The sequence below is a fragment of the Vidua chalybeata genome, chromosome 21 (assembly GCF_026979565.1).
Source record: "Vidua chalybeata isolate OUT-0048 chromosome 21, bVidCha1 merged haplotype, whole genome shotgun sequence".
In the NCBI taxonomy this organism is placed as follows: domain Eukaryota; kingdom Metazoa; phylum Chordata; class Aves; order Passeriformes; family Viduidae; genus Vidua; species Vidua chalybeata.
The window spans coordinates 4699568-4715535 of record NC_071550.1 but is presented as its reverse complement, the minus strand read 5'-3'; the positions used below and the strand labels follow the sequence as shown (position 1 = coordinate 4715535).

Sequence of the window (15968 nt, the reverse complement as noted above, 5' to 3'; positions counted from 1 at the left end):
GGTTTATTAAGCGCAGCTGTTGTAGGGGAGGAGCCGCTGGGAGGACCCGGAGCAGCGAGAGCCGCGGCCGGAGCGGCGCCGCCGGAAGCGGAAGCGGCGCGGGGCTCACCCGGCGGGGCGCGGGCGGCGGGACCGCGGCCGCGGGGCCGCCATGGGGGACGACATGGACGTGATCCCCGAGCGGGAGATGAAGGTGAGGCACGGGGAGAACGGGGGAAGGGTAGACAGGCTGTTTCACTCGGGCCGGAGGGCCTTGGCTTGGAGCCGGAGGGGAACGGGGCTTGGAGAAGGCTCGGCCTGGGCTGCGAGACGTGGTGGGTTCTGGGGGAGGCTTGGTTGGCACCGTGGGGCTGACAGACGGGGGAGGGTCGGCTTGGGGTATGGCGGGGCTTTTTGAGACATCCTCGCGGTGTTTGTGAAACAGAACGGCAGGATGGGTCAGGCTGGAAGGGACCACAGTGGTCCTTCATCTGGTCAAACCTCCCTGCTCGGACTGGTTCGTCCCAGAGCACATGGCACAGGATTGCGTCCAAACGAGCCTGGAATCTCTCCAGTGAGGACACTCCACACCCTTTCTGGGCAATCTTGAGGGCTTTCAAATATTTGGGGACTTCCCAGTATAGTGTGGTACAAGCCTGTGGGGTGGAAAAGAGAAGGCTGGTGTGGCCTTGGTGTAGAGGGGTGTTTAATGCCTGGGCAGGGAATCACAGAATGGTTTGGGTTGGAAGGAACCGTAAAGCTCATCTCGTTCTAACCCCTGCCACGGGCAGGGACACCTTCCACCAGACTAGGTTGCTCCTTGGCCTCGAGCAGTTTCAGGGATGAAGGAGAGTTGGAGGAACCTTGTTTTGGAAGAAGAGTGATATGTTTCCAAGTCCTCCTGTCAGCATGCCTCGTGCTGGGATCTCCTGCTTTGGGGATGTGGGGCAGTGGGAGCTGGAATCTTGCTGTGTGGTGCCAGCCTAGCCTGTCCTGTGTCACCCAGTGTTACTGTGAGGCTGGGTAAGAAGGGACACGGGGGAGCAGATTCCTGGAGTGATTATGGGTCTTGTGCAGCTGCCTTCTGCCCTCAAAAACAGGGTAGTTGGGCTGTTTGTTTTGCTGAAGTTTCTGAGTTCCCACATCCTCCTCAGATTGCAGGAATGTACTTGTTTAGTGGCAGTTATTTGGGAATAACTCAGGTGCTTGACTGGCGTTACTGGCATGTAGGTTAGCAAATGTGTGCCTTGTAGCAGCAAGTTTGGTTCAGTCCTGTCCTGTCTTTTCTTTATTCCTTTCTCTTTTCCTCTGTATCCCTTGGCTGGTTTTGGTGTGCTCCTGAGAAGGTCAGATGTCCTAGGCAGATTTTATGAACACAAGCACTGGGTACAAGTGAGATTTAACCAATGAAAAAAAAAAAAAAAAAAAAGGTGGTGTGATCTCAGTCCTTCATGGATGAGACAGAAAATGTGATGGAGTGGCCAGAGGCTGCCTGGGTGTGTGGCAGGGATTTGCAGCTCTCATGGAGAGGCTCCTGCATTTAGTGTCTTAGAGAAGCCAAAGTAAACTGTTCCTCTTGGGCAGCATGTGAACTCTTCCCAACTCTCTCAAACAGGACTTCCAGTTCAGAGCACTGAAGAAGGTTCGCATCTTTGATGCTCCTGACGATCTTCCCAAGGAGCGCTCCAACCTCCTCGCAGTGTCCAACAAATACGGGCTGGTCTTTGCTGGTGGAGGGACCAGCCTGCAGATTTTCCACACCAGAGATCTTCTCATGCAGAAACAGCTGGGAGAAGATCCCAATAAAATTGGTAAGACACACTTAAATCTCATGGGCTTGGCAGAGACAGGTTTAGAGGGGTTTATGACATGGAGCTCTTGGCTTCTAATACATGTTACAGTCCTTGCCATTCTCTGTCAGGCATTTGAATTGCCACATTTTCTTGTGTGGGGAGGCAGGAACAGTGGTTGGTAGCCATTCTTTGCTGGGTTGGTAGCCATTATTTGAGCTGTGAGCCCTGTGCATGTGTCAGGGATGTGTGTGAGTGGAGGGACACACTGAGGAAGTTTTCTCACTGAGTTACCCACTCTGACTAAATGACTGTCCAGGAGAGGAGAAGCACCCACTGTTCCACCACCTGAGTGCAAAAGTTTTCAATCCCCTTAATAACTGTTGCACTCTCTGCATACATAAATAAAGGCAAAAATCATTCCACTTATTATTACTCAGGTTACTGAGGAAAGAAAGTGATGTTTTCTCTTCTTATAAATTTGGCAGCTCTCAAGATTGTATTGACAGAGATGGGGGGATTTGCTTTCATTCAATTTTTCTACGTGTTACCTTTGAAAGCTGCTGTTCATGGGACTGAGGATTATTGCATAAATTCGTTGTATTGTTTTACAAGAACAATTCCTGCTATTTAAATTTGTCCCCTTCATTCCATCTTCCTTTCCTTTTGTGTTTTAAGTGGAGAACATTCAGAGTACTCTGGTTCCCATGAAGTTTCCTATGCAGCACCTGGCTCTGAGCTGTGACAACCTCACCCTGTCTGTCTGTATGATGTCCAGTGAGATCGGGTCCTTCATCAGCTTTTTTGATGTCCGCACATTCCTGAATCAGGTACGGCATATGCCAAGTGGGTTTGGCTTTGGTTTGGGGCTTGGATTTTTTTTTCAGAATACAGCAGAGGAGAGGTGTAGCTGGGGTGGGATTTTCTGTCCCTGTGAGGGCTGTCTTGTAAAGGAGTTGCTCAAAATCTGCTCATTTTTATCAGACATTAATTTATAGGCAGGTCAAAACTGCTTTGAACTGCGACTTCAGGAGAGTTTGGTTTTGTGCTCCACTTTGACTGTCTTGTATATTTGTCTTTCCTAAAAGGCAAAACAGCAGAAACATGCGTTTGCTTGTCACAAACTGGCCAAGGACTCAGGAAGTGCAGCCATGGTCAACGACCTGAAGTGGAGCCCTGCCAGTCCCACCATGGTGGCCATCTGCCTGTCCGATGGCAGCATCTCTGTCCTGCAGGTCACAGACTCTGTGAAGGTCTATGCCACACTCCCATCCTCTGCTGCTGTCACATCTGGTGAGTGGCAGCCTTGGAGGGCACTCAGAATGTTGGACACTGAAGAGCAGACATCAATTGTATAAACACAGGTTGCTTGTCTCAAGAGGAGTTTTCTTAAAATTCTTCACAAAAAGGAAGAGTTTAAACTTGGTGAGACTGAGAAAATGTGTTGCAGTGGAATTACTCTTTCCCAGCTGATTGCAGCAGCTGAGTCTTGTGAGTTACTAAGCCTGCCCACCTGTGGTTTGTGCTGTCTCAGGCTTGACTCATTTCCAAGAAAACATGCAAATAAGCATCATCACCTGTTGGGGTTTTGACCTCTGTAGTCTTGCCTTCTCTGGGACTGGATGACACCCTGTTTGATTCAGATTCATGACTTTTTTCAGTGGAAAAAAATAGCAGTTTTAGTTTATCGGTCCTGTTTTTGTGGGGCCTTGTAACTCTCCAGTTCCTTAGGGCTAATGAAGTTCTTTTTTTTTTTTTTTTTTTTTTTTTTTTTGCCTAGTGTGTTGGAGCCCAAAGGGAAAACAACTGGCTGCAGGGAGGCAAAATGGCACTGTGGTGCAATATCTGCCTGTAAGTATTGATGGTATTAAGGCCTTATGATTTTTCAGGAGTTTGAAATGTGGTATATTTTGTTGGTTTGGTTTGTTGGTTGTTTTGTTTTTTTCCACTTGATTGGTTTTTGTATCACAAATTACAGAATTTGGTTAGGTGGCACATGGTGTGAGCCATGTGATGCTGCCCAATTGCTTCAGTAATATTCAAGTGTGTTAGGGCCAGTATTTGGTTTAGTTTAAGGTTTGCACTGGTCACTGAAGTCATGATTTCAGAGTGGCCCATGATTGTTAAAGAATGGGTGAGTTCTAAACCAGTTCTCTGGGCTTTCTGCAGAACTTGCAGTTGGATTTGTTCATTGCCTTTTCTGTCTATTTAAGAGTTGTTTTATTTGCAGAATCTGCAGGAGAAGAAAGTAATCCCTTGTCCTCCCTTTTATGACTCAGACAATCCTGTTAAAGGTGCATATTTTTATTACTTTTTAACTTGTCTCTTTAAAAATATTTTACTCATTCTTCCCCCTGTTGTCTTTACTTATAGCAGCTCTATAGCACTGGTTATGAAATTACAGTGTGATTTTCTGTAATTCTTAAGCTTGGTCGTTTAGGAGTTAGTTGCCATTTGTTTGTAATTTCCTTTTGTGTGCTGTGCACAGTTAAAATCAACAGGAAAGTATTACTATAAAGTGTTTCTGGCTGAGGTATTCGCTTTCTCTTTCAGTTTTGGATGTACTTTGGATTGGCACATATGTCTTTGCCATCGTGTATGCAGAGGCTGATGGGACACTGGAGATGTCTCCACAAGTGGTCATAGCCATATTGCCTGTAAGTGCCAGCAATCACAACGACACAAATGTCTGTTGCTTGTTCATGACATTGGCAAGTTGCTTTTGTTGTTGATATTGGCACCACATAGAATTTGAGTTTGGTGCTGCTGTTAAATCATGGGATTGGGGTTGGGGGATTAAGTGGAGGACGTAGGATCCACCTGAAAATCAATGAGTAATCTGTTCTCTGCTGAGATTCAATTATTATATTATTGGTGTGCCCTGATACTGTCAAGTTTAAGGGAGATTACTTAGTTTGTGCATTGAAAGATAAATTATCAATGTTGATCCTACAGAAAAAGGAAGAGAAGCGACCAGAGAAGTTTGTGAATTTCATGGAGCCATGTTACACGAGCTGCACTGAGAGACAGCATCATTACTTCCTCAATTTTGTTGAGGAATGGTGAGTGGCAGGTGCCATGGCAAACTCCTTCCCTTGGTATGCATGTCTGAGGGGTCAGTGCTTCTCCATAGATTGTGTTCCTCCTTTGTGTAGACCTTGCAGTGGACTGTCATGTTAGTTTTAACCTGCTTGTGTCCATGCTTACAGGGATCTAGTTCTGGCAGCTTCAGCAGCTTCCACAGAAGTCAGCATTCTTGCCAGGCAAGGGGATCAGGTAATATTTTTATTCCATTTGTGGAATATATTTTGTCTTGCATCTGTGCAAATGTACATTTTCTTTCCCCAGGTATAACCTCTATAAGACCTGGAATACAATGAGATGATGATTTTTTTAAGACTTCCCAAAACTAAATAAGCTTCTAAATTGTACAGAATCTGATGATAATTCTTAGATAAACAAGAGATGTGTGTTGTGAACCAAGTACCAGAGGTCTGTTTTTCGTTAGTCACTTGGCAGTCTCAAAATTTGGTCAAATTCACTATAATAAAGTGATTGATGTGAGGTCATCAGTTGAAGTTAAGCATTAAAAATGTCTGACCTCTGACATGCAGTGATACATGAGAAGTCACACACAGAAATCTGTGAAGGACCCTGATCTTTCTAGCATTTCTTAATCTGACAGATTTAAGTAGATACTCTCTAGCTGGTGTTTCAGCAGGAGTGCTGAAGAGGGCTGGTCACGGGAAAGCTGTAGTTGATGTAACAATAATTTTACTTTTTGCAGAACTGGGAATCATGGGTTTTGGAGGACTCCAGCAGAGCAGAACTTCCTCTGACAGATAAAAGTGATGACACTCTGCCCGTTGGTGTTGCTGTGGACTACACCAGTAACATGCCCATCGTGATCAGTAAGTCTTGTTAGTCTTTCTTGTGGAGTAGTCCAAAAATCTCAGTATATTTGATATTTTTGAGGGGCAGCCTTGTGCTCAGAGATCTGGGAATCATTCTGAAAGGCAGACCAACACACCTGCTGCTGTTTTAATACCAAACCCACAGCACGTGGCTTTACTTCTGTGTAAGGATTCAGTGGCGAAGTGTTAAACACAGTTCTTTCCTAGAGTTTTCAGCATCCTGGGATATGACACCAACAGACATGGCAAACAAAGCTCCTGAGTTACATCTGTCCCCAGAACTGGGATTTTAGTGAGTTTAAAGGAGTTGTGTTCTAACACTGGATATTTCAGGCTGCCCGTGAGGCGTTCTTTATTCTTGTCACTTGTCCTTTTGCAGAGCTGTTTTGCATAAAGTACATTTGCATGGAACTAAAGGAAAAGTGGCTTGGTTTCAAAGCCAGAAACAGCAAAGATCGCTGAGGTGAATGCGTAGGTTTTAATTCAGCACAGGGTCTGTAGTGCCTAAACCCTGCTGTGCTCTACATCTCAGCTGCATTATTGCTGTACCTTCTGTGCTGCCTGAAGGCCCTTCAAAGTACTCTGTCAAAGTCTGAAGCTATATCTGAGCTATTGTGTTGTATCTCAGTGAATTCTGAGAATTTTACCTTGAAGGCCAGAGACAGATGGAAATAGAGATGCCTTCAGGCAGAGTGGAAGGTACTGCAGTCAAGAGTTCCTGAAGAGCACAGGAGGGTGCCAGTTAACTGAGACCTTTACCTGAAAAAAAACCCTACAGTAGGGAATCGAGGTCAAACATTGTACTTGAATGCCAAATTGAATTTGAAGCCTTTTCTCTGTTAATCTATATAGTTACTGGATTAAGAAATCTGTCAGGACAGATTTTTTAAAGCCTGTGTTGTGCTGCCTCAGAGTTTTTAAAAAGGTTTTTGGAGAAGCTTTTTGCTAACACACTCCCTGTGTTCTGACACAAGGGTTTGGCTACACATTAATTGGCTTTGCAGTTCACAGCAAGTTTAGGTTGCAGAGAAACCTGATTTGTCCTGGAGCTTGTTCCCAAGTGGAAACTGCACTTCCCTAGCATGCTTTTCCTGAAGAACCAATAGTAAATAAAAATGGCTGTTCACTGTGCTGCCTGACAAACAAAGCACCATGATTATAGCAGATTTTTCCTGCACTCTACATGTGTTATGTTTGGGTTTTTACATGTAATTGTGCACAGTTAAACCATTACAGAATTTTAGAAATACAGAGAGTGTTCTGGGGCCTTTAACTGTTCTGAGAATTTTTGTACTGAAGCAGACTCACAAAGCAGCTGCATAAAACACAAGTATTTTATATCAGTGGTTCAGATCACGAGGATTTTTGTTTGATGTTGCCTTTCTTTAAAGTTAAAAAGGTTCCTATGTAGCAATTCCGTTTTGTAGTTTATGCATATGAATGTTAATGAGGGGACAGGGCCCAATGGAATGTGGGGATTGCTGAAAGGAATTGAAGGAGGGAGCAGAGTATCAGTGAGGAAAAATGACTGCTTCAAAATCTGAAAAAGCTTGGCACGGGAATTGATGGGTGAAAGTTGGGCTTTGTCATTCAGGAGATGACATTCAATTGTCAAATAACCCTTTTATGAAACATGAAGTCAGGAACATAAAGGAATACAAAAGGATAAAGAAAGAGATCTGAGCACTGACAGAGAAGCAAGGGAACAAAGATGCAAATGAAAGCAAGAAGGTAGAAATGTAAGAAATATTGTGTGAAGAAAGTCATATGAAGGTGACAATTGCAGTAGGAGCAGAATAGGAAGCTTTGACTGCAGGACTTACATGTGTGGTCTCTGGCAGGTGATGAGAAGATCCTTCCTCCAGCTCCAGTTCTGATCCTGCTCTCTACGGATGGTGTGCTCTGCCCATTTCACATGATCAACCAAAACCCAGGAGTCAGGTCACTTATTGTGAGCCCGGAGCCGCTGCAGTTGGTCGGGGAGAGAGTTCCAAAGTCAGCAGGTGAGTGCTCCAGGGGCTTAGGGGAACACTTGGTTTGTGGATCTTTTTGGTACTGATCTGTCAGTTCAGTAGTCAGACACACGTGGTCACAGAAAACTTATTTTTTCTTTATGATGATAATGGGGAGCAGTTCTTGGGTGTTTTGAGCTCCCAGGACTGTTCTCTGTCTTTTGTGCATGAGTGTGAAATTACCTAGTCCTGTTCACCAAATCACAGAATCATTTAGTTTGGAAAAGACCTCTAAGGTCATTGAGTCAAACCTTTAAATCTGTTTGTTTGTGGGCTCTCAAGCACTTTGCAGGTTGTGCATTTAGACTTCCCTATGCAATCAGCCTTTGGAAAATAGGGCCAAACCAGGAGGCTTTTTGCCCAGCTCTGAGCGTGGCCTGCATGCTTCAGACAGGTGATGGTTTTCCTCCATAGTTTTTCCACAGGAGATCATGATATGAACTAAGGTAGTTGACTGCAGAAAAATCCTATTTAAACAAAATTCTATTTAAAGCCTATTTAAAGCTTTCCTCAGCACTGAAAATTGTGTCAGCAGGTGAAGAGGAGTAGTTTTGTTTGTGTTATAGATGTGTTGCCCTGTATAGTGTGATGTAGGCAGGTAAGATGATTGTTTTGCTTGTCTGCATCAATGGAGAAATAATTGCAAATGCACCATTTTCCTCCATGTGCCCAAATTTGCCTCTCCTTCTCCTGCCAGAATGCTGTTGTTTGGCAGCCTGCCTCCCTGCAGTGCTGGCTAACTTGTGTGCTGACTGCCTATTTTATTTGAGATGGCAGGAACCTCATCAAAATCAATGGAGGAAGGTGAAGCTTTTTCACAGGAAACTGCAGACAGCATTAATCTGAACAGATTGTTGTATTGATCGTGACTTTGTACAGTTTCTGTATCCCTTGCTGGGACTGGGGACTGCAAGCCCAGCTCTGCCATCTCTCTTCCTCACTGTCCAGTGAGAGAAGCAGTGCTGAGCTGTCCCTATCAAACAGATTTAGCCTTGCAATACCTTCTGCCATTAGTGCAGCCAAATGAGCCTCCTCCTTTCCCATTTGTCTTCCTGCAGGGAGTACTGCCACAAGTCCAACCACTCCTCCAACTTCTCTAAAGCCTGACACAGCACCAGCTGTTGCTCCCACTGTGCCCACCTCAAGTCAGCCTCCAGCAGGAAGTGGAGCAGCTGTTTTTTCCTTCATGCCCTCAGCTGTGAAGACTCCTGGCTCCACAGGCAGTGATCCTCCACCATATTCCTTTGCCACTGATACCTCCAAGCAAGCCCAGACTCCTGCTCTGACTGGAGCAGCAACATTCTCCTTCTCCTCTGCTTCTTCCAAGGCATCCATGACTCCTGCTTCTGTAGGCAGCACTACAACAGCTCCTGCCACCTCTTTTCCTTTTGGCTCCATGAACTTTAAACCAGCTGCAGACAGCTTGTCTGGGCCATTGCTCTCCACAGCACCTGCTGCACAGAAGCCATCTTTTGCACCTTCAGCTTCTTCAGTCAAAGTGAACCTCAATGAGAAGTAAATAAATTCAGCAGTGAATGCAGGGGCTGGATACTTGTTAAATTGCTGCAGGCATGGATAATGTATGGTAGTTCTGAAGATGGTGTCTGGCTTTATGCCCTGACAACAGTTTCTCACATTCACAGAAAAGCACTGAGGAAGCCCCTCTTTATCCAAGAGTATCATGGCTGTGGAAATCCTCAGTGCTTCCCATGCCAGAGGTTATGTTCTCGGATACTAGTCAAGGGACAATGCCAAAAATTTAGACTGATACATTGCCAAAGACTTAGGGGGGGGTTTCTATATCTTTGTTTCATAGGCATCAAACAAATTATTTCTTGCTTTGGTTTGATGCAAATCATGGCTAAGGACTGCTGGGAAATCCGTTCTGTCTGGGATTGCTTTAGTGGAGTGGTGATAGCACAAGTTTCTCTGACAGTTTGTTGAAGGTTCCTTACCCCCAGTCTGAGAGGAAGCTGGAGCCACAGCTGATGGATTGCTTTGCCACTCTGTGTTCAGCAGAGAGGGTGCCAGACCTTTTGGTTCTGTTCTGAAATGGCCCCTTCTCACTGAGCACAGCATCTGGACTCTTCAAAGTTTGTTCACACTCGCTGAAAAAAACTAATATTGATTATAAACTATGCAAAAAGGGTTTGAGCGTTCTCAGATGTCATATACTCACTCTTCCCTCCAACTCCTGAGACGTGCTCTTTATTTTTAGAAAAAGTGGTTTAAAACACAGAGCTATGTTAATTGCAGCTGCTTTTTAAGGAGAAGAACTTTCATGTGAATGCATCATAAGAAATTTCTGATGGTTTAAATGATTATTTTTGAATTAGAAAAATCTTTACTACCAGAATCTGATGGGAGCTCTTAGGGCTTTTTATATTTTGTGTATAAAGCAAATGATACACCAGTGAATTGGCTGAATATTTAAATTGGCTGCCTTGAGGAACTGAGTTTGCAAATGAATAGAAATTCATATTTTCTTGCAGAATTTCTGTTTGAGCATTACTCTGAGGATGACACTGAAGGGCAGCTCAGATTTGCTATAGTTGGAACAAAATGATGAGGTGCATTTTTAGCAGGGTAGTATTTTTTGCAGGCATTTAGCTTTTGCTCATGGGAGGATCTAAGATAGAAGTCTTTGTGGTTCCATGTATTCAGAAATTATCCTGAATGGCTCCTTCCCACTATCTCCAGAAGCTACACTCGTGATTTTGTATTTGGAGCTTGAGTTGTTGCTGATCCCAGGGGATGCTCATTCATTTATTCATTCATTCACTCATTCATTTATTCATTCTGTTGCAGGTTCAGTGCTGTAGACACCTCTTCTCCCACGAGCAGCAGTGGGCAATGCACTTCCACAATGTTTTCCTTCTCAACCAGTTCCAAAACTGCTCCTGGAGGTTCTTTGAGCCAGTCCACGCCCCTTGCAGCCCCTCCTACCACATCACTGAAGACTTCATCCCCTGTGCCTGCCACGGGTAGGAGTCTGATCCCTATTGTTGGGAATAATGCATTATAAAAAACACTCTAAAAGTTTTTAGGACACAGGGAGCTTCATTTGGTTTCTTGCTTGTTTATCCTGCTGCTTTCCCTGCTCCAGAGGCCCTCCTGATTAGCACACCATCATGATGTGGATCACTTTGTCTTGAAACTGAGCATTTTTTCCATTTGTGTCACATATGGCTCTCTGAGAAATAGAGCATAATTATATTCAGCTGCTTAAGTTTGCCCAGAAGTTCTGGCATTTTCAGTGCTCTGAATGTTTCTGGGCAGCCACACAAATCAATGCCTTACCTTCCATCTGCATTGACCAGAGTTCAAAGTAGTCACAAGACAAGTGGAATGGAAGTGAAAAGGCACCTGAGGAAGGTGTGTTCTTGCATTGGGGCCCATAGCACTACTGCTTTTGGATTTGATAGTGGTGATTGTTTCTGATCACAGCCAGTTTCCTCAAGCTTTGTATAAGTTCATCAATTACTGTTGTTCTTATTAAATCCCAGTGGCACGACCTGCTCAAAATACTCCTTCAGCTCCCTTGGTACAGAAGACACCCAAAATCACCCCGTCAGCAGCAAAGCCAAGCTCTACTCAGGTAACAGGAACTTGACTGGGTTCTTTAGAGGGTGAATGTTTTTCATGGCCCATGAATTGCTTAGCATTCCTTGGACTGAGCTAGCGTTCTTAGGTCAAAAAATTAACTATTTTCTGATTTTGAAACAGTAGCAAATCTGTGGTTCTAAAAAATGTTTTCTGCATGTCTCTGCACATAGAGAGCTATATTTTGACCTATGTTATAATCAGAGTGTATGGTGTCTGAATGGAGTTTCTAACACCAGGCCTTTTTTGGTATTCTAAGCTCCCCATTGCAATGGATATATCCTTAATATTGGTTTTGGTTTTGTCTTTTTTTTCCTCCAGAGCAAATCAGCACTCCCCAGCACAGCTTTAGAGAAACAGACCCACCAGTGGAAGGAGTCAGACCCTGTCATAGCAGGAATCAGGGAGGAGGTGAGATTTTCAAGCAGTTTTCTTCATACTGCCACACAAACACTTCCATTCAGCTGTGTTCTGATGGTGTCTGTAAGTAGTTTAGGAATCAGAATGGAAATCTTCCCTAAGATGATCATCCTGTAGTTGTTATTTGTGTGTCCTGTTCAGTCATCTTCAGTCACTGTGTTGAGAAGATGGAGTATTCTTTCCTGTTAATGTTCAAGAAGAATTTCCTGCTTTGGCTGCAAAGTGATCAGTGTTTATGGTGTAGTTGAGGCATGATCCAAGAGCTGAGACATTTGTTCCAGACCCTGCTGTGTTTTCAGTGGCTGCCCTTTCTTCCACTTGACCTTGCAGATTGCACATTTTCAAAAGGAGATGGAGGAGCTGAAGGCCCGGACTTCCAAAGCCTGTTTCCAAGTTGGAACTCCAGAGGAAATGAAGATGTTGCGAACTGAGTCAGATGATCTTCACACCTTCCTCTTGGAAATTAAAGAGACAACAGAGGTGAGCAGGCTATCTTCAAACTGTGAACTTCCTCACCTGATGTTCCTCCTTAACCTGCTACAGCTGAACTGTAGATGCAACATCTGACTCTGCTGTGTTAATGAGGAGGTGGTATTTGCCTTTCTGCTTTCAGGCAGATGCTTGCAGAAATGGCAAGAAATGGTTGTGCTAGAAACGGCAGTAGAAAATGTTCCCTTGAACCTTGTCTCATCTGTTCTATTTCACTTTGCAGTCACTTCATGGAGATATCAGTATTCTGAAGACAACCCTGCTGGAGGGATTTGCAGGGGTAGAAGAGGCTAAAGAGCAGAACGAACAGAATCATAGCTCAGGGTATTTACACTTGCTCTATAAGAAACCTTTGGATCCCAAGAGTGAAGCACAGCTTCAGGTATGAATCATGTCAGCCAACTTCTGATAGAGAGCTTTAAATAAAATAAAACTTAGGCTTGTGTGTGCAAGTTGTTCTGCCCTATGTATTTGCTGTTTCAGTAAGTAGTCTTGTAAATGTGTGGTGAGCTTTGGTTTCCATGAGTTTGCAAGAGATGCTGGAAATCCTCTCCTGAAGCTCCTCTCTGTTCTTGCCATTTGCAGTAATGATTCAAAATTCCTTCTGAAGGGATGTAGTTCACCTGAGATCCAAGTCTATTCTAATCTTAGAATGTGACTCTTGACATCCTGTTCCTTCTCAGCCTGTAGTGTTTGCTCAGGGATTTCAGTTAAAAGAATGTTGGGTTTTTTCCTACACTTTATAGAAGAGTTCTTGGAATTATTTTTATCTTGAGCAAGTGCCTTATGGAACAATTTGATGATTTATTATGACTTACAGAATTGTGTGGTTAATTTCATGGATGGTGGAGCATAAAGCTTAATGATATTCTGAAAGCTGGGGCACAAAGGAAAATAACCAGCAGCACATAAAGAGGCTTTCAAAGACAAGAAAGAAAGTAGGGGTGAAGCACTTTTTGTTACAGCTCTGGTGATGAGGGCTATTTAACCCTCAGCAAAATAGAGTGAATGTGCCCTACAAATGATACTTGGTCTTTTATACACTGATAAGTTCCCCTCAAGAGGTTTGACTGGCAGGTTGAAGGCATGTCAACGAAGGTTGAATGTCATCTTTGTGGCAGGAGGTATCAAGACCATGCATGCAATTATTAGAAATCAGCTGACACAAAGTAATTTCTTTTATGTCTGATCTCTAATCTTCACCTGGATTCTGTTGATTGATTCACAGTCTTAATTGCATGCCTGCTTTGATGTCCAGCATGTCTCTCTGACATTTAAAGCTTATGCTTGTGACTTCAGAGAGATGATAATCTTGAAGTATGTGTTTCACTGTGTAGAGGAAGGACCATGAGGAAAGTAGAACTTAGTGGGAGAGAAGTGGAAGTGGATTTGAATTGAATGAGAGAGTTTTTGGGTCAACTTTGTGGAAGTTTGCTTTGAGAAAGCTGTGTGCTGACTCTGAAATCATCCCCATTCTCCTGGGTAAGAAAAGTTCCCTTAGGCAGCTTTGTGTCTTAGTTTTCAATGAAGTTTTCAAGACCCTGAGACTCTTCTGATGTCTAGCTCTACCAGTTTGGTATCCAGAGAATTGCTGCCACAGTAGGTGCTGGGAAAAGGAAACCTGGGCTTGGCAGTGTTTAACACTAAGCCCACAGCAGGACTGGGTTTGCTTTCAGGTTGGAGAGGTCCCACTAGAATTCCATGCTGTATCTTGAAAGCATTTGCAGTGGAATTCTTCTCAAGCTGTGTTCCTTGGCTGCTTCATCATATTTAGGTGAACATTCTGTTGAGATGAGCTGAAACCAACTGCAGTTCCCATTTCCATTTTACAAGGTTGGAGTTCAAGGCAGGGCCATGCCATGCCAGGCAGGAAGGATCACAGGAATGAGACTGAGCTCTGGGTTTGTTTAGGGAGCAGAGCTTGGGGCCAGAGCTCTCTGGCATAGCTGCTGCAGTTGTGCAGCTGTGTGGTCATGGATAAGTCACTTTACTCTCTGTCCTTGCTTTTTACTTATTTTTATTTTCCTACCTATAAAAGTCAAATTAATTCCTTGCCTTTATGTGGGAGGTGTGAGCATTTGTGAGTGCTTTCATGAATCATAGTCTGTGAATGCTAATGTTCTAGAGCCGTGTGAGCAGCCTGCAAAGCTTTGATCACTTATAATTGTTAGAAGTTTCAGTGTTGTAAGATGGGACCAAATGACTCATGTTCTGGAACTGGCATTTGAAATAAGGATTGTTTTGTATAATGCCTGGTGTTTGTAAAATCCTTTTTGTAAAGACCTTGGCAGCGTTTTGCAAATATTATGGACAGTATGACTCTTAGTTGAGAGCTGAGGTGAGGGCAAACCCTGGACAATGTGTACCCTATTGATTGTTACATACATTTTCACCGTGTTGGGTTCTGTTTTGCTGGCAAAACTTTCCAGGCAGAAATACAGGCAAGCGCTCTATGGCTTGGACTGAATGAACCCAAAGAATCTTCATCTTCTTCAACTGAAACTGAGATTTCTGAAATGCATTTAAAGCTCACTTTATTTTGCACGGCAGGAAATCCGGCGCTTGCACCAGTATGTGAAGTTTGCTGTCCAGGATGTGAACGACGTTCTGGATTTGGAGTGGGACCGGCACCTGGAACAGAAGAGAAAGCAGAAGTAAGTGATTGAAACTGGACAGAACTATATCTGTGAATAGGGAATTAGTCTATAATCAACAAGACAAAGACCATTTTCTCTTTAACAGTATGATCTTTTTCAAGATGATATTTTTCTGGGAGTAGAACTTGTCTCAGACACCTAATGGGAGCCATAGTTTCAGACTCTCTGGCTTCATACATGTTACAAGCTTGTCTCCTTGTACAGTGCAAATAGAGCTTATAGAAAACAAACTGTAAGCTTTGCAGAAATTCATTGATAGCAACTAATTAAACCTTTCTAAGACAAAACATCTTAAAGCAAATGAGCTGAATAAATAAACTGACAGCATATTCAAAGGAGAAATCTATATTCGAAATGAACTGAGCTGCTTGGTGATTGACCTTGAGTTTCAGTAGCCAGAACCACTAAACCATTGGTGTTTGCTTGCCTGCCTGTGAGCCAGATGCACAGAATGGTCCTTATCCCTGTCTCTTGATCTGATCTCTGCAGGCGTCTGATAGTCCCTGAGCGAGAGACTTTGTTCAACACCCTGGCAAATAACCGGGAAATCATCAACCAGCAGAGGAAGAGACTCAACCACCTGGTGAACAGCCTGCAGCAGCTGCGCCTCTACAACCAGACATCTCAGTGGAGTGTTCCCAGTGATACATCTCTAAACAGTGCTCAGAGGTATGTGAAACATGAATTCCTCCCTCTCTCTTGCCCCCGGCAATGTGCAAGGCTTCATCCTCCAGAGAATGATGTTTTGTGGGCATGGTATGGGAGGGCAGGACATTCTAAAGATTATACTAAACCATGCCCACGTAATACAGAAGCTCATTGGTTGTATTCTTAGACACTGTTTGATGCTTAGCAGAAATTTCTCCTAAAATTTTAAAGAGTTTTTTAGTAAATGGGATAATAGAGCCTTCAAGCTGAGATACTGCTGGTTGTCTGTCTGACCTCAGGGGAAGAAGTGAATGGCTATTGAAGTTTCTAAAATAGTTAAAGTGCATCACACAGTATCTAGAGGAGCCAATTGTTCCTCCAGATATGCCAGTGGTTCTAGTGGCTACTTTGGCCCAGTTTTGTTCCTGCTTTGGTTGGTTTCTATCTGCTGCTGCT

General features: G+C 43.8%; 1 protein-coding gene across 2 annotated transcripts in view; it reads left to right on the top strand.

The window, feature by feature from the left end:
* The first annotated feature begins 116 nt into the window (after positions 1-116).
* Positions 117-15968, top strand: part of NUP214 (nucleoporin 214) — a 39792-nt gene continuing 23940 nt past the window's right edge. For both annotated transcript variants that reach the window (XM_053962210.1, XM_053962209.1), the window contains exons 1-19: positions 117-193; positions 1595-1790; positions 2448-2599; positions 2858-3062; positions 3550-3620; positions 4000-4063; positions 4323-4426; positions 4725-4831; positions 4979-5045; positions 5557-5680; positions 7525-7686; positions 8754-9210; positions 10504-10679; positions 11202-11293; positions 11620-11709; positions 12049-12198; positions 12431-12589; positions 14758-14861; positions 15354-15533. In XM_053962210.1, the coding sequence (XP_053818185.1) occupies positions 152-193; positions 1595-1790; positions 2448-2599; positions 2858-3062; positions 3550-3620; positions 4000-4063; positions 4323-4426; positions 4725-4831; positions 4979-5045; positions 5557-5680; positions 7525-7686; positions 8754-9210; positions 10504-10679; positions 11202-11293; positions 11620-11709; positions 12049-12198; positions 12431-12589; positions 14758-14861; positions 15354-15533 (2702 nt within the window). In that variant the 5' untranslated portion in view covers positions 117-151. The remainder of the gene's footprint in view (positions 194-1594; positions 1791-2447; positions 2600-2857; positions 3063-3549; positions 3621-3999; positions 4064-4322; positions 4427-4724; positions 4832-4978; positions 5046-5556; positions 5681-7524; positions 7687-8753; positions 9211-10503; positions 10680-11201; positions 11294-11619; positions 11710-12048; positions 12199-12430; positions 12590-14757; positions 14862-15353; positions 15534-15968) is intronic.